This window comes from Eretmochelys imbricata, chromosome 11 (assembly GCF_965152235.1).
Source record: "Eretmochelys imbricata isolate rEreImb1 chromosome 11, rEreImb1.hap1, whole genome shotgun sequence".
NCBI lineage: Eukaryota > Metazoa > Chordata > Testudines > Cheloniidae > Eretmochelys > Eretmochelys imbricata.
In genome coordinates, this window is record NC_135582.1 from 52,182,520 (window position 1) to 52,203,125 (window position 20,606).

A 20,606-nucleotide genomic window follows, 5' to 3' on the forward strand; every position below is an offset into this window, starting at 1 on the left:
TGTTCATATTTTTATAAAGCACATCCAGTATTCTGTGCACAGTACAATTTTAAAAAAGATTTTAAGGAGTCCCAAGTAACACTGACATGTTTAAAGGACTAGAGAGGGCTATTGGTGCATTGTTCCAAATGCTTTGCATTGCCACCTAAAAAGTCTGCAAGCCTTAAGCATTTTTTTTCCTGCTTACTCCTGCAAAATCTAAACCAAGATAGGATAAATGAGTAAGTCCTCTACATATAGTTTTGTAACATTACAGAGAGTAATTGTTTAGTCTTTTAGAGATAAATTCTCTGGTCCAGGTAGGAGCAGAGTATGGCCTTGAACATACTGGTATCAGTATAGTTCCAACGCAGAAGTTTGGGACGTTGATGTAGAAAGCCAGCAATGGAAGTCTGCAGCCCCTATACCTTGCAGAGAACAGCTCTGCAGGGGTTTCCTCAACCTCAGTATGGAGAAGGTTTTGGTGGCAGTGGTATGCCTTGTGGATCTGCAACAACTCTGGACTGCCAGGCAACCCCCCGATGCAGAGTGAGGTACTATAGCCACTGGAAGAACTGGGGCAATTATGGAAAGGTTCTGTACTCTGCCAATGAAACAGGTTTCTCTTTCCTGATTCTTCCACTTACTTCAACTGTTCACTTGGAGCAGGATTTCCCCTTTAATCTCAGAGAGCCCAATCCTTCAGTTGCTTTGTATGCAGAACTCCCACTGAACTCAGTGAGCTTTGTATGCAGATAAACTGCAGGATTGGACCCTAAAGAAAGTAATGTATACACACAGGATTCTTTCCTGTAACTGTAATTCTCTGAATGTGGTATCCTTTGTGAATGTATGCTGATCATCTCACCTCTCCTTCAGAATTGTAATAATGTTGCAGTAAAGGACTGACCATTATGCTCTCTAATTCACACATGAAGCACCTGTAACAAGGATTTATTAACCAAATTCTAGACTGATGTCACACGTCTTAGTTCCATGACCAAAAGTAGTGAACTAGAGAGTGATATGGGTAAGCCACAATCCTTTCTTTTATTAAAAACTGAGATTTTTGAAATGTGTGTGTATTTTAAGATATAAAAAGAATGGCTGGGATTTTTTTAAAAATAGCTCATTACTGGCCTAATTCTCCTCCCATTGATGTCAACGGGACTTTTGCCACCTTACACATATATTTGTGGTGGTGGTGCTATAAAGTGCATGTCTGTAAGTTTTAGATGTTATTAGTGAGTGGTAGAACTGTAGGTGAACCATACAAATCTTTCTTTAAAAGTGGCCATAAAACTCTGTAACACCCATAGTGTCATATTTTGAAAGAGTAAGAGAATGCAAACCTTGTTTAAGCTTTATTTTTTATCGTAAATCAGTTCCATCTGGTAAGCTTTAAAGTAATCTTTTCTGTATGACTTATAACCCAGTAGATAAAGATTGCTAAATTGTCTTGTTTGCAAAAATAAAAAAAGGGCATCTGGTCATAAGAAGTCCACATTTATTTTTAATGTTGTTGAATGCTGATGGATACATGCTGAGTGGCTTCTGTGTTTGCTAGGCTCTTTGCAATAAGTTATCTGTAAGGCCCATTTTCTGTATGTTGATGTCAGCATAAGACCTTTTCAGCAGCGGAACGTTAACATCCTCTGAAGTGGTCTTGAATCTCTTTTTTTATATATGTATTTTAGAGTATCATGGATTCACAGTGCAAGTGGTACACCACAACTAATATATATATTTTTTAAACTGCTTGGTTAAGTAGGACCTTTTCAAACTGACATTAGCCTAAATATTACCTAACTCTGACCTGATTAGACCATGCTGTCAGAATCCAAGGTGTATTTTATACCCGATTTGCCTGCAGACCTCCAAGGAAGGTGCTGTAAGGTGGGGTAAGTAAAAATTGCAAACCAGAAAAATCAACTATAAGGCCAAGGGGCCTTTGCTCCTTTTAGGTCAACATGCTATCTGAAGGAAGACTGATGTTCCAGAACTCCAAGATTTCACCTCTGAGGAAGGAAATCACATCACCAAATAACAGGCTATACTAGCCTTTGACAAGTCTTCCTGTACCTGAAAGTCTGCTGGTACTGTCTCAGCAACATTATCCTCTGGCTTCTCATCTGCAATTCTAGTTTCTATGTCAGAAAAATTCAGAAGATTGTGAGATCTTAAGAGTTCATATACCCCATTCTCTTAAGTATCTAATTTTTCCCCTTTTGTTTTTATTTGCTGGGAAACGTCCCATCCTTTTATTTTTTTAATTTTAGGAAGTGGCACTGTGGTTGTGTACATGAGCATCTGTAAAATCCACACAGAGAAGGCACAAAAAAAAAAGCTCATCAGGTTTAAACAACTCTAAACTCTGCCTCATAGAAATACTTGTGTTCTGTATTCTGTGTACTAAGAATCTTAAAATTGCCGGTTGTAAACTGTTAATCAGAAGTTTGACAACTCCTATTTATCAGAATGTTCTATTAAGGCCTGTTATTATCTGTGTTGGAGCGGAGAAGGAAGGGGTTATCCACCACATAAGAATTGAAATATAAATTTTAATTGGCTTTGAGATTGTGGTGTATACATTAATCACTTGGTTTCAGTATAAAATATTCATCCAAGTCTAAATTCATATTTCATTACCTCTGGTATAACTCTTTAGTTGGGGGTTTATAACTAAACAGACAGCTAACCTCCTTAGAATACTTCTTAGGACTTATGAGGTTTGATTAGTAGTTGTATCAATCTAATGATTTAACTAATCTGATAATTTGATTTTAATCCAATATTACTAATTTATTTATTTGATCTTGATTTGATAACAGTATTGCTTAGTTTATTTTAGTAATATTGATGGGAGTTTAGTTTTATTGATATACTTCCTTGATTTTATTTTTTTGTTAAATTTACGAAGACGTAAAAAAGGATACTGAATCATATTTCTTTCAGTAAGTGACATGGGCCAGAAGCATTGAGAATTCATATAGATATCAGCACGTCCACCTAGGAGTCTAACGAGCACCCTCTTAATTATCCTTTGAGTTTAAATTTTTTTTTAAATTCTCACAACAGTTAATAAGCAGCTTTAGTTAGAGAATCTCAAACTACTTCGCAAACAGTAGTTGAGTCTTTCAACATCTCTGCGAGATTATTATAATATTGACTTTTATAGACAAACTGAGGTACTAAATTAGTAATTAAGAAGTATTTGTAACTTTTTCTGATACTGGGATTTTAAAAATGTTTATATGCCTAGATATAAAGATATTAACTTCAAGGAGGCTACTCATGTGCTTAAAGCTAATCATATATGTGTTTATAGGCCAAAAATCTAATATATTTATCAATGCATATTAGTTAGAACTCAAATGAGTTTGATTTTTGTGAATTCATAAGAAATGCTGAAAATATATTTAAAAAAAAAAAATACCCGGGGCCTTCATGTTATTAGTCCAAGGAAAAACCGAAGTGCTTTAATGATCATGAATTCCTAAATTGTTAATATTTTATTTACAGTTTGGAGATAAATGGAGGACCACCTGCAGTTCCAACCTATACTAAAGGTATATAATGTATTTAACTTACTTTGAAGTTCACAGATGAATTAATTAATTAGCTGTCAACACATCCCAAGAACAGGGATCTGCAGAAACACTCTGCAAAAGACAATTAATTTTATTCGTAGTCATACATTTAACTTATTTTAGAAATTACCTCCATAATGAAGCTACATGTACTATATGCCATTTCCTAACTTTGAAACTGTGGGCAGATGACTTTAGTTAGAATTCTCAATTATTTTAATTTAGCTAATTAGTTAGTATTGGTAAATGTAAGGAACCTATAAAATTTCTGAGTAGCAGCCATGTTAGTCTATATCTATAAAAAGAAAAAGAGTATTTGTGGCACCTTAGAGTTTCCGTTACAAATGTAAAATAGTTACTGTTTGTCATAGGTGGCCTCAACTTAACTTTGTGGTCTTCTCTTTTTTAAAAAGCCACAAATATGCTAGGTCACAATGTTCAAGGACATTCACTCAATATTCTGTGATGATATAAATGTAAAACAAATTACACTATTTTTATTTTGCAGAGAGATCACGAAGTAGTAGTAGTGGTAGAAGACAATTGAAAGCTAAATTTCATCCAAAGGACTCTCTTCTTTTAATGCCTACATCAGCTCACTTAATGGGAAAACTCAGAACTACAGACAAACCCCATAGCCGGACCATGGGACTTCATTCATTTGCACATGCAACTTCAGACATCACAAAAGTTTCAAGACCCAGAATTTTTAATGTCAGCAAGCTCCGGCTTAATTCACCAGGAAGGAAAGCTTGAGTCCAGTGCTAACAAAGTAGCAGATAAGTATTTGTATCCATGCAACATCCTGTAGGTTTGGGAATAGTCTTTCAAAACAGAATTTCATGATGTCTGTTGCTAATACACAGATGCCTAATTTTGGAAACCTGAACTCTTTTCAAAAGAGAGTTGTGTGTGGGATGGAAGGAGGCGGTCTGTCTGTGAAGAATTAAATTTGCTGCAGTAGTAAAGAATAAATGCATTGAAAATACATTTCAAAATCATCACAGGCATCAATTAAGGCTATTGTGTGCAGGTTGTTTTATATTTGGGTGAATTTAAGCTTCTATTTCTAATCATACAATGCCTTCTGTTACTAGATACAAGAGCTGCAAAATAGCTGCTACACATACTTGCATCTTCTATCTTCAGATAAGCACTCTCAGACTAATCTATATCCACTCTTATGGGTAAATTTTTAAAATGTTGTGCAGAGTTTTAAGATCAATGGATTCATATAGCCAAAATGTTGAAGTGCTATGAAAATTTGCCTCTATAAAATAGGGCTTTGGAGCGGAGCCCGGAGCTGGAGCGCAGAGCAGCTCCAGAGCAGTGGAGCTGCAGGTTTTTGCCTGAAGCTGGAGCAGAGCTCCAAAGCCCTGCTATAAAATGTTGTTCTGTGTTACAAAAGGATATTTGAGTATATAGTTAATAATAATTAAGGCTGATACTTTTCACTTATCTTGAGATCTTTAACTGAGTGCTTTCCAAAGGTAATTACTGCACTATTAAATTATTCCTATTTTACACATGGGAAAAATAAGGCATATAAGTCTAAGGTCATGCAAGGAGTCAGTGGTATATCAGACTAGAATAAATCTCCAGACTTCCAGCTCCCTGTTCTAACTACTAAATAGCACAGCTGTCCTTAAGGGTGCTTATATCAGTCAGATACATCTTAGTAAGAGGAGACTAAGAAACATAAACATTTTAATAATAGCCATGAACAATAATTCCCAAACTGGATGTGTTATAAGTTGATAGTTTCAAGTTCATTTAGGGAGACTTCTAGACTTGGTACCTTGATGGCAACTTCTCCGACTTGTTCTGAGATATCAATTCCAAGAGAAGCTCTATAATATAACAAGCACTGTATTATTTATTTTTTAACAAACAATTTTTTATAATTATGGTAATAAAGGTACACATCTACTCAACTACGAAGCTACCTATTTAAAGTATTTAGCATTATGAGAGAGTATTCGGTGCTTGACTCCTGTGAGCTTTATACAGGCAATGAAGATTTGTACATATATCTATACAGCACCTTCTTTATTTTATTTTGTCCAACTTCCCGTTTATGAAAGAGTTTCCTTGTTCATAGCATGATGATGTACATGAGTTTCACCTAACCCATAACGTTTTTATAGCATTCCCCTTCACCAGTGACAGTGAGTAAAGTATTGCAGGTTCTTTCCTTCCATATTAATAGCTCAGTACTGTCTACTAAGTGTCTCGACACAAATGATCTGCCCAGAACAAGAAACATGTCATCTCTACCCAGAAATGTGATCTCTATGCATATGCACTTAGGCTTTTATCTGTCAACTCGTCTTTGAAACATAAAATGAGAGTCCTTTCAAAAGTCAGTCTGTTAGCAAAATAAACCAAACCTCAGCCCAAGTGAAATTAAAAGGGCAGCACTGTTACTGAAGTCAATGAGAATTGTCTCTGGTTATGTCAGGGGTAAGTGAGACATCAGGGGTGAAATCCTGGTCCCAATGAAGACAATGGCAGAACTTCCACAGACATCTATGGGCACAGAATTAACCCACATATGTTCTGCAAATAATAAAGCTGTCCTGTCCAGTCACGGGAGGACTACCCCAGGGTAGAGGGATCCCTCAGTTGTGTAGAGCTGGCATAAAAGTTCCTCTACCAACTCCTTCCTGCAGCCAGCACAGGAAAAAAGGAACATGGGCTTTCCTTGTACCCTGAGTATCTCTAACTGCTGAAGTGGCCCCAATGTACTCCAAATGGGGGAGAAAAGCAAATTCTTTCTACAGGAGAAATATTTTCTCAGCTTCCCTCGCAAGTGTATCTCCTCTAACTGAGGTGAGGAATTGTGAATACTGTAACTCCCCACTTAACGTCCTCTCGCTTAACACTGTTTCAATCTTACGTCCCTGCTCAATAACAGAACATGCTCCATTTAAAGTTGTGCAATGCTTTGCTCTAATGTCGTTCGGCTGCCTGCTTTGTCCACAGCTGGCAGCCGCCCTATCAGCTCCCCTACGCCCCCGCCCCTCCCCCCCCAGCACCTCCCGCCCGCCGGCAGACCCTGCGGATCAGTTCCTTCTCCCCCCTGCCTCCTGCCCGCGGCAATCAGCTAGCTTGTGATGTTCAGGAGGGAGGGGGAGGAGTGAGGACTCGGCACACAGGCTCCCCTTCCCTCCCCTGCCTCTTGAACACCGCAAACCAGCTGATTGCTTCAATTCAACCCCACTTCCATTCCTTCCAAAACCTACGTAACCTCATAAAACCATGGATACTAATGTCTGTAAAGTGCAGTAGAAGTATTTTATATTATCAGACTTTTCTACATCAAATATTTTATTGAAGGTATTCTGGTTATAAAGCAGTATTTTAGCTTTGTCTAAAGACCTGGGGCCAGACTGATGCTCAGTGTGGCTTTGCTGAGAGGGTGTCTACTGCTGCCATCCCTCAGGGTTCCCAACAGGATGCTGAGGAGTAGCCTGCTTTTTTTTTTTTTTTTTTAAATGGCTAGGGATTGTCAGCATCCCCACTGGAAGAGGCAGCTGAGAGGTCAGCATATCCTTCACATGCCTGGTGTCCAATTTTGGAAAAGTGCTAACCTGTCTCTAGCTCCTTAGAGCAAAATAGGTTGGGACTGCCGTGTGCCACTGCAGCCTCCACCAACAGATATTCCATCTCAGGAATGTAAACCCAGTCTGAATGTAGCACTGGATGGCTGATCATGAATAGGCAGCAGGGTTCAGTGCATAGGACAGTGAGCTCAGAGACAGAATATCTGAGTTCTAGTTCTATTCCTGGCTCCGCCACCAATTAATTGAATGACCATAAAAGCAAGTTGCTTAACCTCTTCATGTCTCAGTTCCCCATATAACAATCGGAATAATGATATTTATCCAACTTCATAAAGTGCTTTGAGATCTATGCCCCAAAAGGGGTAAATAAGTGTTAAGTACTTATATAATTGGAGTTAAAAGTTACTGATATTTAAAAAGCACAACTACATCACAAGAAATTTCACATAATAAAATCTGATGGTATAACTGAAGGAGGCTTAAATTAAAATGACTGAAGGAAGTTAAAGTGCAATGTGACCATATGAGAAAATGGATTGGTAGGAGCTGTGCCACTTACTTTGGTTCATAGCGTATGCCATCTGTGCTATGTAACACACCTAAGCCTGCACGCATCCTTTCAATGCCATTCCTAAATGGAGAACATAAACGTAAAATGCAGTTCCTATTTACCATACAAATGTCTTTTTGTCTGCATGACACATGGCTTAATCACAATAAGCAGAAATTCTTACACAATTACATCAACTGGTTTTTCACATGTTGTACCACTGCTTTATAGAACATTTAAAAAACAAAAATATAGAAACACAGTCTTTGCTCACCATGCAATCATAACACCGTTGTCAGTACAGAGTCTGGGAGGAGGACAAAGCAAACTGAAGTTAGTTGCATCTGTTACAATTTTCAGAGCTCTTCGGATATACTGGTTACTTGCAACTCCTCCTGATACAACCTGACAACAATTTTTAAAAGACAGGCAAAAGTCATTCAAAAGGTAAACAAATAAGGAATAGCTGACAGTGCACTAGTTCAACAAAAAGCTTGATGAAGATATTGAAGAAAGTTCATAAGAAAGGCCATACTGGGTCAGACCAATGATCCATCTAGCCCAGTATCCTATCTTCGGACAGTGGCCAATGTCAGGTGCTGCAGAGGGAATGAACAGAACAAGTAATCATCAAGTGATCCATCCCTTGTCATCTACTCCCAGCTTCTGGCAGTCAGAGGCTAGGGACACCCAGAGCATGTGGTTGCATCCCTGCCCATACTGGCTAATAACCACTGATGGACCTATCCTCCATGAATTTATCTAGGTTTTTTTTTTTTTAACCCTGTTATGGCTGTAGCGTTCACAACATCCCCTGGCAAAGAGTTCCACAGGTTGACTGTGCGTTGTGTGTAGTGTACTTCTTTTTGTTCATTTTAAACCTGCTGCCTATTAATTTCAGTGGGTGGTCCCTGTTCTTGTGTTAAGTGAAAAAGTAAATAACATTTCCTTATTCACTTTCTCCACACCAATTAAGACCTCTATCATATCCCCCCTTAGTCGTCTCTTTTCGAAGGTGAAATGTCCTAGTTTTATTAATCTCTCCTCATATGGAAGCTGTACCATACCCCTAATTTCAAAGACAGCAACCAATTATAATAAATAGGGAAATTAAGACCTAATAGAATAGAAGAGGATAAGAGAATTGTGTGTCTGTATTCTTACTAAGGGCTTGTCTCCACTGGCAGGCTAAATTGGCGCCACCGCAATTGATGCAGTGGCATCACTTTATTGGATCTGGTGAAGATGTGATAAGTTGATGGCAAAATGCACTCCTGTTGACTTCAGTGCTCCACCTCCCCGAGAGGCGGAAGCTAAGCTGTGGGAAAGCATCTCCCGCCGACATAGCACAGTGTAGATACCACATTAGGTCGATGTAAACTACATCACTCCGGGGGGGTGACTTACAAGCAGCAGTATAGACCAGGCCTAAAAGATTACTGAACAGATATTACTATCTACAAAAACAGCATGTAAAGGCATGTGTAAGTAGGGCAGCTATCAAATATCCGGCATTACTGGGTGAAATTCTAGGGCCTCTATTATGCAGGAGGTCAGACTAGATAATCATAATGATCCCAGCTGGCCTTAATCTCATTATTCAAGTAGGACAGAACAAAAGTAATGGGTGTAAATTGTAGCATGGCACATTTTAGCTATTAGAGAAAATGCTAAAAGGTACGAATAGCAAGCCATGTAATCATCACTATATATTCAAAGCTAGACTTTATACCCATGTATTAGGGATGATTTAGGAATGGATTAGCTTATTCACATGCAATGATTATTTGTATTAAATAGCGCATAGAGCTCTCAATCAGGATCAGTGCTCGTGTGTGCTGGGAATCTAATTCAAATGAGTCTATGAAATTATTTAATGTTTTAAATATATATTTTAAGTGTCTTGTAAAAATGCTAGCTGTTGCAATGCTAGATGACTTTCTGGTCCTATGTACCACGCAAAGACACCATTCTTTAAAAAAAAAAAAAAAAAAATTCACATAATTCTGTCATCACAGATCCAGAGTCAATTGAAAGTTGTCATCTTTTTATGCATCCAATAGTAAAAGTCCTGGAAAACTCTGCTTTCTGGGACATGTATGTCCTTGTATGGTGGAGAATATTAATGGAAGTTTTATTGAATTTGGCATATAACCATTTTTATGCTTAATTTAGAAATTTTTCACTTACAATTAAGTTGCTATAACACATGGAAAGGTAAAAAGGTAAGTAATCTCCAGGGTTTTATAGCAACTATACTTTTTACCTTTAGAGATATTTCAAAAACTTGAATTTTTTTGACTATTTCAATAAAAAGGCCAATTTGGGGGGTGGGGGTGGGCAGAGGAGAACTTTCATGAAAGAGTGTCCTATTTTCTAACGAGCTCTAGTTATCTTATTGAAGAGCGGTTAGTGAAACTGAATAATATTAAAAAATTTGAACCCAGTTACAAGTTATAAAATTAAGTTCATTAACAGACATTTTCACATGTTCACAAAAATCTTTACAATTTTTTCACTGTATTTCATAAAGCTTTAATCATCATTGAAAAATTACAATGTCCCAGCATAGAACTGCGGGAGGGGAGAAAGGGTACTGTTCTGCTGGAGGTACTCTCTTGGATGAGACAGAGAACTATGGTCATGACCACTTTTGGTAATTAAAAATCTCATGGTACTTTTTACAAGATGAGGGGTTAATCCTAGTGTCCTGGCCAAATTTAAACGTGATTAATCATATTCTGTTTACCTGTGAATTCCCCTTGTAATTTTGGCTTGATATATTATTCTCACTTCCTCTCCTAAACTGCTTTCTAGTATTGCGCTGTACAGCTGAAACAAATGATGTGTTTCACCCAGAGATGGCTTCAGTGGAGGATGATGCTATCCCTACATGTAGTTTTTGTATCAGTTTAACTTTATACAACGATTGAGATTGCTTGGAGTAAAAGATGTTAAAGTTGTGGATAGATGTTCCCAATACATCTAAATATATACAAGAAAAATACAGACATGTAAGAAAACTTTAAAATTACTTTACCTTTAACAATGCACCACTTTACAATACTCTGTTGCAGCAGGATTTATTTTATATATTCAACTAAATGTACCACATACATTTATTTTAATCCTGGAGCAGCATTATCAGTGGAAATGTCAAGGAGGGTGCTGATGCCTTGCTGCACTTTCTCCTGGTGCTGTTACATGTATTCAAATGTATGATGGCATGTACCCCTTGACATACATAGTAAAGTTATATGTACTTACCAAAGTTGCATTTGTTTGTGATAGGATGCCGCTTTTTATGCAGAACAGAATAGCCCGGTGTGTTCGCTGGGCAATATGAAGCGCTACTGCATGCTGTACTGCAGCAGCAATGTCTGTAACACAGGACAGGAGGTGTCCCTCCTGTCTACCTGCAGAAATTGTGAGCAAAGGGGTTTTTGCAAATATAACCACAAGTCAGGTGTACAATTTGTATATATCTTACTTTGAAAAATACCTTCTTCCTTTTCTTTTTGCATAATTATTCTAGTGGCATTGGAGTGAAGTCCAGAAAAGGAAAAATTGCAGTTAGGATGATGTCGCATGGGAGCTCTGAGTTCATAATGCAGCCTGTTTCCCTGTTGGGCCAAGTGCTCTATAGCTTTCCCACCACTCATTCTGCAGCACTCTGGGTGCTTTGTTAGAGACAGTCTTCTTGCTACCTAGAAAAATAGAAAATAATCTAATTATGCTAACAATAGACTGGGAAAGAAGAATTGGGGAAAAATAGGGCCAAATTAATCCCTGATGTAACTGCACTGCTCCACTATAACTCCAGTCAATGGAGTTACATTAAGGATGAATTTGGCTCAGAGATTATATATTTGTGAACTAGGTACTATGAGGAAAAGATCAATGATAGATGCCAAGGCTAACGTTAGAGGGCTTTTAACATCAAATCCAATTTTATAGTAAATTGGGTGAACATGAGGATCCTTCAACTTTGCAAGAAACATGAGGAATCTAATTCTTCTTCTGTTTGAAATGGACACTCACAGGTATATTAGACCGCCAAGTTAACACTGATAGAAAGGATTTTACATTTTAAAAAAATTTCGTTTTGTTTTAAAAATTTCCTTGCAAACCTGTGCTAGTGCTTGAGAATAAGAAACAGAAACTAGCCATCTTAAGTTTATTTATTCAGTGACCAACACAATATAACTTGTGAAACATAAACTAGACTTTTCAAACTCTCTCAGGCACAATTAGTAACATAAGTAAGGACATTTAAAAATATCAAACATGATTTTAAACAACAGCATCCTTTTAAATATCACTGTTAGTCAGATTCATTTGTACTGCATATATTGTTGAACTTTCTATGTCCAGCCTCACTGTAGGCTGGCCATCCAGGTTATGGCTAGCTGCCTGCTGAAAACAACTCATGCCAACTAAAGAAATATAATTAATAGATTTTAGTAGCCTCTGAGCCCATGAAATCTCTAGTATTTCAAATTGGAGGAAAAAACTAAAGTTTATAGTGTATTGTACTGTTTTATTTATGTTGACTGTAGGTGATATTCTAGAAAGCATACTGGCTAACTTGTTTCAACCTCTGTGGTTACAATGAAAATTCACAGAGTTTAAAAATACACCTGCCAAATCAGATCCTTCCTTTAACAATGCCCATTTAATAAGCAGGAAATATTTAAAAATTAATTTATTCAGATTTATTTAAGGTATCCATCTAGGGTCAAGGCACAAATATAAAAATTTGCTAATAAAATATAGGGAGTGGGACTGCTCTACACAAGTGATTAACCTTACCTGTTACTAGATTCCACTGCTGGAAAAAAACACTAGCTGCTCTAAAGCTTACACAAATTCTTACCCAAGATAATGCCAGAATCCCAGTTTCCTAAAGAATACATACCTCGACTTTTGCTACTGTAAAAAACAGACAAACCATGATGTAAATAATACAACAAATGTAAGTACTTGTATAAAATGCATAAATGAATCCCTACTGAAATATTACCTTGTCAAGAATGTCTCCTGGTGCTATATCCACTGTCTGTCCAAGCAGAAGGAAATCTGAAACTCCTTGTGCTACTACCAGGATACAGTGGCCTCCAGAGATTAAAAGAACTAAGAAAGGAAATTCCACTTGGTTTATTAGCCTAATTGTAAGTGCATGTGCCTCCATGTGATGGATGGGGATGAAAGGTTTTTTATACTTGTCCACCAATTTTAAACTATATTCTAATCCCACTCCAAGACTTAAAGCGAGTCCTGGCTTTACAGTAGTTGCAACAGCAGAGAGTTCATCGAGAGAGATTCCACTGACGCAGAGTGTTTCTTTCACTATTCGCTCAATATTTTCTCTGTGAAGTTGCTGTGCCACTGGAGGAATGATCCCACCTGTTCTAGTTAGAAACAAAGAATAATGAAGTGTCCCTATTTTATGACAGAGACAGAATCATAGAAATGAGAGATGGAAAATACTTGGTAGTTCTGCCATATCATGACTGTTTCCTACAGTATATTCTCAAATGCTTTGTCTAGTCATATTTAAAATGCCCCCTGCAGTGAAGATTATCATCACTTCCACTGGAAGGCCATACAAAGATTCAACTTGCTCTTGCTTGGTTTATGTCCCATTTGATTTTAGCCCTAGGCTGTGCCAAGACAATTTTTAGGAGTCAGTACTCTGCAACTCCTCTGTCATCAGGAATTCAGCAAGGAATGTCCATATTCTAATTTATCTTTGTCCAGAATTGGAGACAGGTAAATATCATACTCTTCAGGATTGGTGGTTGTGGGAAATTTTACCAGATTTGATAATCAGAACCAATTCATATTTCTTAAGAGTTAAGAACCTGCCTCTTGATGGAATATAACAAGTATAAATGACAATAGCATTAGTAGTCATATTAAACTACAAGTGAAGTTAGAAATAAAGCACCCATTGTAATGTCTACTTACTTTAAATGGACTTCATTTTGAGAATGTAGAGCTTCTCCTAAGATTTTGCCAGTATCATCAACCACAGCAGCTGCTGTATCATCACAACTAGTTTCAATTCCCAGAACTAATTTAGTGGGATAGTATTTGACAGAGTTAAAGAAAGTGCTTCTTAAACACACAGACCAGCCACGTTCAACTGATTTTGAAGTGCATCTGGTTACACTGCTCATTGCTAAAATCTTCTGCACAGAGGCATGCCTAGAAAAGAACTGTACAGATACCATCCTCAGAATTCAAATTCCACAACAGTAATTTAGCCAGGCCAAGTCATATTAGTAACAAGTAATTTTAAAAGCAGCGGCCAAATTCATGCAAACTGTCACTTCAAAGTTAATACAGTTACACCAATAATGACTTGAATCTAATGGGTTCGTGTTTAGGAAAATGGGAAGAGACTAAAAATGATGTTATTTCATTGTTTATTATACCCACTAGAGGTCTGAGTGAACAGGCTTAGCTGATTCCAGAATATCTTTTCCCTTATATTAAGCAGAGGTTCTTACGATGAGCTCTAACAATTAGACATCATATATAGGGCCTAATTCTCTTCTTACCCAGGTTTTACCCCAGTGTATTTCTATTGACTCATGATTTACACTGGTATAAATCCTGAGGAGAAGCAGACCCAGTCTCCTACTCCCTCCAGTGAGGTCCACCATTCATGAGCAATAAGAACGTATATTTGTGGCAATAAAAACTTAATCGTGCCCTATAAACCATTACATATATTCTCTCTCTCCTTTTGCATATATCTATATCTATAGCGGGATACATAGCAACATGTTGGGCTAGATCCTGCATGCTAGTAGCAAAACACTTTTTACACCGCTCAATTTTTTTCCCACACAATCTTCCTAATTCAAACCTGCTGAGCTTCTTTTTGCACAGACTTTCCCAAAATATTCACTATTGAGCTTAGAACAAATGTGCCAAATTTCAGCCCTAAAGATATATTTTGATAGGCCTCTGAAAATGACCCTTTAGGATGAAAATCCCTGTGCCACCTTAATTTTAGGCAGTGCTCTATCAAAAGTATATTTTGGAGCATGCCTTAGGTACCCAGGCCCAGATCCTCCAAGGTATTTCAGAGCTTAATACACATTGTCTTCAATAGGAATACAGCTCCTAAACACCCTTTAGGACCCGGGCCACAGTCCTCCTCTGACTCAATTTTTTTCCCCCCAGTACTAGGACAGTTGCTGATCATGGTGTAGTATTTCAACAACCATCAATATCAGCGCCAGTAGCATTAAGTGCCCAGTGCTCATGGTATTTTTAGTAATAGAGCATAGAACTGCTGCTGAATCAAACACTAGAAATACTTTGGAGTGGAGGACATGGGGGGACTTCCTAGTACGGAAGGAAAGGGGGGGGAGGGAGAGAAAGAAGAAGTTAGAGAAAATGAAAGGAATTTTATAAAACGTATCCCATTAGAGGGATCACATAGACAAAAAGCATTGTCCTCCAACTCAGGCCTCAGAAAGAGGTAGAAACAATAGGGGAAGACCTAACCACCTAAGGTAAGGAAAAAATGTTTTTGCATTTAATATGCTTCTAAAATGCTCTCCTGTCTATTTTCTCAGTATTAAGACATGGTCCCATTTTGGCAAATTTGTGAGATGAACACTGTCTACCATATGGAGGTACAATACCTGTGCTTTAACAACCTAATTTGAGTTACATTACAAAACACACATGGTTTGTACAGTAGATTACAGTAAGTGACTAACCAAATGGATATTTCTTAAAGTGAACTGAAATCACTCTCCCTCTCTCTATATATGAAAAGTTAATGAGGGGGTGGGGGAAAAAAGAGTCAGTGCCAAAATATTTTTAGCAATTAAAAAAATTATTTCTTTTCTTCACTCTTTATAAAATAACCCCTTGGAAGCTTGAAAGTGATACCTGTTCCCTTTCCCAGTTTTGCTTCTCCTTTGCACATGCATATTGGTTTATTATTGGATGATTGCTCCAGAGTGCTTTCTTATTATTCTACTGCACACAGAATTACATGGACTTAAGAAAATGGCAAGAAATGAAGCAGATCAAATTTCAGGTCAAACAAACACAACAATGTACCTTTAATTTTCTAAAACGGTTATAATTTTAGAGCTCAAGAAAGTGACCTGAATAGTGTATCCCTTACTTTTTTACTATTACAAACTATTGAGCTAAAACGTGTTTCCTAAGAAATAAGAAAAAGAAAAGGAAATGTTTTCTTAATACTTAACATTTTGAGAAAGGTTAGGAGGTCTGTGGTTACCTGCACCCAAAACATGTTTCAAAACAGATTTTGTTCAGTGTTTCCAACTGTTGGTATCATGTTTTACACTTTTCTGTGAGAGAGACACAGAACACACAGTAAATCTCACAAAACTCTGCAATCCGTAGACATTATGTATAGACAGGCAGATGTGCTTGGTTACACTCCTAAATTCTAAATTGTATAAGTAATACCTTACAGTTTATATGCCTGAATACTCCATTATTAGAAGGAACAAGACTTACCATAAGTCACTTTCACTGTAAAAAGTATTCAAGCTTTCAGAAAGGTATTACTCCAGACAACAAAGAATCAAATAACTGAGCAACATCACACTAGCAAGCCAAAAAGAAAAGGAGTACTTGTGGCACCTTAGAGACTAACCAATTTATTTGAGCATGAGCTTTCGTGAGCTACAGCTCACTTCATCGGATGCATACCGTGGAAACTGCAGCAGACTTTATATATACACAGAGAATATGAAACAATACCTCCTCCCACCCCACTGTCCTGCTGGTAATAGCTTATCTAAAGTGATCATCAGGTTGGGCCATTTCCAGCACAAATCCAGGTTTTCTCACCCTCCACACAAATTCACTCTCCTGCTGGTGATAGCCCATCCAAAGTGACAACTCTTTACACAATGTGCATGATAATCAAGTTGGGCCATTTCCTGCACAAATCCAGGTTCTCTCACCCCCTCACCCCCCTCCCAAAAACCACACACACAAACTCACTATCCTGCTGGTAATAGCTCATCCAAAGTGACCATTCTCCCTACAATGTGCATGATAATCAAGGTGGGCCATTTCCAGCACAAATCCAGGTTTTCTCACATCCCCCCCACCCCCATGGTGTTATCTTCCTGATAACACCATCCTGGCCACTATGGATGTAGAAGCCCTCTACACCAACATTCCACACAAAGATGGACTACAAGCCGTCAGGAACACTATCCCCGATAATGTCACGGCTAATCTGGTGGCTGAACTTTGTGACTTTGTCCTTACCCATAACTATTTTACATTTGGGGACAATGTATACCTTCAGATCAGCGGCACTGCTCTGGGTACCCGCATGGCCCCACAGTATGCCAACATTTTTATGGCTGATTTAGAACAACGCTGCCTCAGCTCTCGTCCCCTAAAGCCCCTACTCTACTTGCGCTATATTGATGACATCTTCATCATCTGGACCCATGGAAAAGAAGCCCTTGAGGAATTCCACCATGATTTCAACAATTTCCATCCCACCACCAACCTCAGCCTGGTCCAGTCCACACAAGAGATCCACTTCCTGGACACTACAGTGCTAATAAACAATGGTCACATAAACACCACCCTATACCGGAAACCTACTGACCGCTATTCCTATCTGCATGCCTCCAGCTTTCACCCTGACCACACCACACGATCCATCGTCTACAGCCAAGCTCTGCGATACAACCGCATTTGCTCCAACCCCTCAGACAGAGACAAACACCTACAAGATCTCTGTCAAGCTTTCTTACAACTACAATACCCACCTGCAGAAGTAAAGAAACAGATTGATAGAGCCAGAAGAGTTCCCAGAAGTTACCTACTACAGGACAGGCCTAACAAAGAAAATAACAGAACGCCACTAGCCGTCACCTTCAGCCCCCAACTAAAACCCCTCCAACGCATTATTAAGGATCTACAACCTATCCTAAAGGATGACCCAACACTCTCACAAATCTTGGGAGACAGGCCAGTCCTTGCCTACAGACAGCCCCGCAACCTGAAGCAAATACTCACCAACAACCACATACCACACAACAGAACCACTAACCCAGGAACTTATCCTTGCAACAAAGCCCGTTGCCAATTGTGCCCACATATCTATTCAGGGGACACCATCACAGGGCCTAATAACATCAGCCACACTATCAGAGGCTCGTTCACCTGCACATCCACCAATGTGATATATGCCATCATGTGCCAGCAATGCCCCTCTGCCATGTACATTGGTCAAACTGGACAGTCTCTACGTAAAAGAATAAATGGACACAAATCAGATGTCAAGAATTATAACATTCATAAACCAGTGGGAGAACACTTCAATCTCTCTGGTCACGCAATCACAGACATGAAGGTCGCTATCTTAAAACAAAAAAACTTCAAATCCAGACTCCAGCGAGAAACTGCTGAATTGGAATTCATTTGCAAATTGGATACTATTAATTTAGGCTTAAATAGAGACTGGGAGTGGCTAAGTCATTATGCAAGGTAGCCTATTTCCTCTTGTTTCCCCCCCCCCCCCCCCCAGATGTTCTGGTTTAACTTGGATTTAAACTTGGAGAGTGGTCAGTTTGGATGAGCTATTACCAGCAGGAGAGTGAGTTTGTGTGTGTATGGGGGTGGGGGGGATGTGAGAAAACCTGGATTTGTGCTGGAAATGGCCCACCTTGATTATCATGCACATTGTAGGGAGAATGGTCACTTTGGATGAGCTATTACCAGCAGGATAGTGAGTTTGTGTGAGTGGTTTTTGAGAGGGGGGTGAGGGGGTGAGAGAACCTGGATTTGTGCAGGAAATGGCCCAACTTGATTATCATGCACATTGTGTAAAGAGTTGTCACTTTGGATGGGCTATCACCAGCAGGAGAGTGAATTTGTGTGGGGGGGTGGAGGGTGAGAAAACCTGGATTTGTGCTGGAAATGGCCCAACCTGATGATCACTTTAGATAAGCTATTACCAGCAGGACAGTGGGGTGGGAGGAGGTATTGTTTCATATTCTCTGTGTATATATAAAGTCTGCTGCAGTTTCCACGGTATGCATCCGATGAAGTGAACTGTAGCTCACGAAAGCTCATGCTCAAATAAATTGGTTAGTCTCTAAGGTGCCACAAGTACTCCTTTTCTTTTTGCGAATACAGACTAACACGGCTGTTACTCTGAAACTAGCAAGCCAGTTTCTAGAAGAGGAACAAGGTATTGGGAGAATGTATTTGTTTTATTTATTTAAAGTAGTCTCACCATAAACATTAAAAAAAACAATAGTATAACTTGTTTATAATTTATAAATACTTGTTTTGTAAATTAGGGAATATGTGGCCAGGGCATCTGTGAATACATGGAGTCAGAGGCCATGAATCCACAGAGGGTACAAAGGTGCCGTGGCTCCTTCTCCCATCACAGAGCTGGAATAGTGGCTGTGGTGCTTTCCTCCACTCTGTCCATTAATGGGGGGGAGAGGCTGAGAAAGAGGGAATCGTCCCTCCTCCCCCACACACCCTCACAGAACTGGTTCCTGTGTAATTCCCTGTGGTCCTGCTATCACTGATATCAACGGGAAAACACCCAATGACCAGGATCAAAGCGAGTTTGTTACAGCAGCTCACAATGTAAAAACACATTCTAAAATACACATTTTTTCCTACACACCGCTCCAGCCAATATTTTTAATCAGTCCAACTCTTGTTACACATGCTGTGAGAAATGCCCTTGTGGATACTAATTTAAATCCAACCTAATCTGATTAGATCCTGAGCCTTTTAAAAAACAGGACAGTGACCCCTGATAACATAATTATCTGTGCTACTTTCAAGAGCATCCACTAACTATGCAAGGATACTATTTTTATAGTCAAGCACCCAGGCATATGTCAAGCACCCAGGCAGAGAAAATGAAGCATAACAGTAAAAAGAAAAGGGAAGCAAGTGAGTTAAGATAGCTGTACCAAAATAATCAATAGTATATTTTCATCCACAGATCTTGAAGTACTTCACTTATTATCTTTATTTTATAGATGGAAAAACTGAGAGAGAAAGATATTAAGTGACTTGCCCAGTCATGGCACAAACAGAAACAAAACCCAGATTTCTCAAGTCACAATCCCCTCCCCTAGCTACTGGATCACACTGCTTCCTATTAAATAACAGAGTGGGGATCCTCCAGACTTTATCTGCATGAGGGCCTTGGTTAGATAACTACATAGAGAAAACCCACCTTAAGACATCTCATGAGGAAAAACAGCAGAAAAGAACATGCTAAGTTGCTCTTATTATCATGTCTCATTTATGTAACACCATATCTGACCCTGGTACTTTACAGACAAATAAAATGACATATCCCTGTCCTGAAGAGATTACAATTAGATTTAATGCAACGAGATATGACTAACAAACAAGGGGAGGAGGAAATCAGTATGGAAGGATATGAGTTACAACAGGAAAATATCACGAGATATATGCTTAATGTTATGCACACATCCTGTTAATTATCTTTGGATATCTTAAAAGTAATTTTCTCAACATGTTACACCTTGTGGTTAAAGTCCAGAAGGCTAGAGGGGGAACTGAAGGCTGAACAAAAGGAAGAGTTTTTGATCCCCTCCCACTTCTCTACTACAAGGTGTATTTCTGTGTTTTTTCTTATTCATGTTATGGAAATTGCTACTGCTGAGAAAATACTTGTTGCAACATCAAGCAGTTGTTTTGCGTAATGTCACTAAATATGAAGACATAACCTTTCCACTACTAGATAAGAAGTGTGTTGAAAATCTATATCTATTTTATTGGTAACTGGTTGGGACTAGTATTTCAGTCCTGTTCCATCTTTAATTTCAATGAACAGGGCTATTCTGGGATTGAAAGTGGTTGCTTATTTAATTTTTGCTTCAGGGT

At 38.5% G+C, this 20,606-nt stretch overlaps 2 protein-coding genes across 5 annotated transcripts in view; one reads left to right on the top strand and one right to left on the bottom strand.

The window, feature by feature from the left end:
- The window catches only part of ANKAR (ankyrin and armadillo repeat containing), a 47,289-nt gene extending 42,964 nt beyond the window's left edge, over positions 1-4,325 (top strand). Inside the window, exons 23-24 of the mRNA XM_077829372.1 lie at positions 3,502-3,548; positions 4,078-4,325. Coding sequence (XP_077685498.1) covers positions 3,502-3,548; positions 4,078-4,325 — 295 coding nt within the window. The remainder of the gene's footprint in view (positions 1-3,501; positions 3,549-4,077) is intronic.
- OSGEPL1 (O-sialoglycoprotein endopeptidase like 1) overlaps positions 1-20,606 on the bottom strand; it is a 52,578-nt gene that overhangs the window by 30,557 nt on the left and 1,415 nt on the right. For 2 of the 4 annotated variants that reach the window (XM_077829379.1, XM_077829380.1), the window contains exons 2-9: positions 15,961-16,033; positions 13,656-13,906; positions 12,709-13,096; positions 11,188-11,392; positions 10,953-11,101; positions 7,960-8,090; positions 7,695-7,766; positions 5,368-5,419 (exon numbers count right to left, since the gene is read on the bottom strand). In XM_077829379.1, coding sequence (XP_077685505.1) covers positions 5,368-5,419; positions 7,695-7,766; positions 7,960-8,090; positions 10,953-11,101; positions 11,188-11,392; positions 12,709-13,096; positions 13,656-13,906; positions 15,961-15,975 — 1,263 coding nt within the window. In that variant the 5' untranslated portion in view covers positions 15,976-16,033. Of the gene's footprint in view, positions 1-1,330; positions 3,642-5,367; positions 5,420-7,694; positions 7,767-7,954; positions 8,091-10,434; positions 10,671-10,952; positions 11,102-11,187; positions 11,393-12,708; positions 13,097-13,655; positions 13,907-15,960; positions 16,034-20,606 lie in introns of those variants that run through there. The other 2 variants (XM_077829381.1, XR_013347432.1) reach the window with 2 other exon arrangements.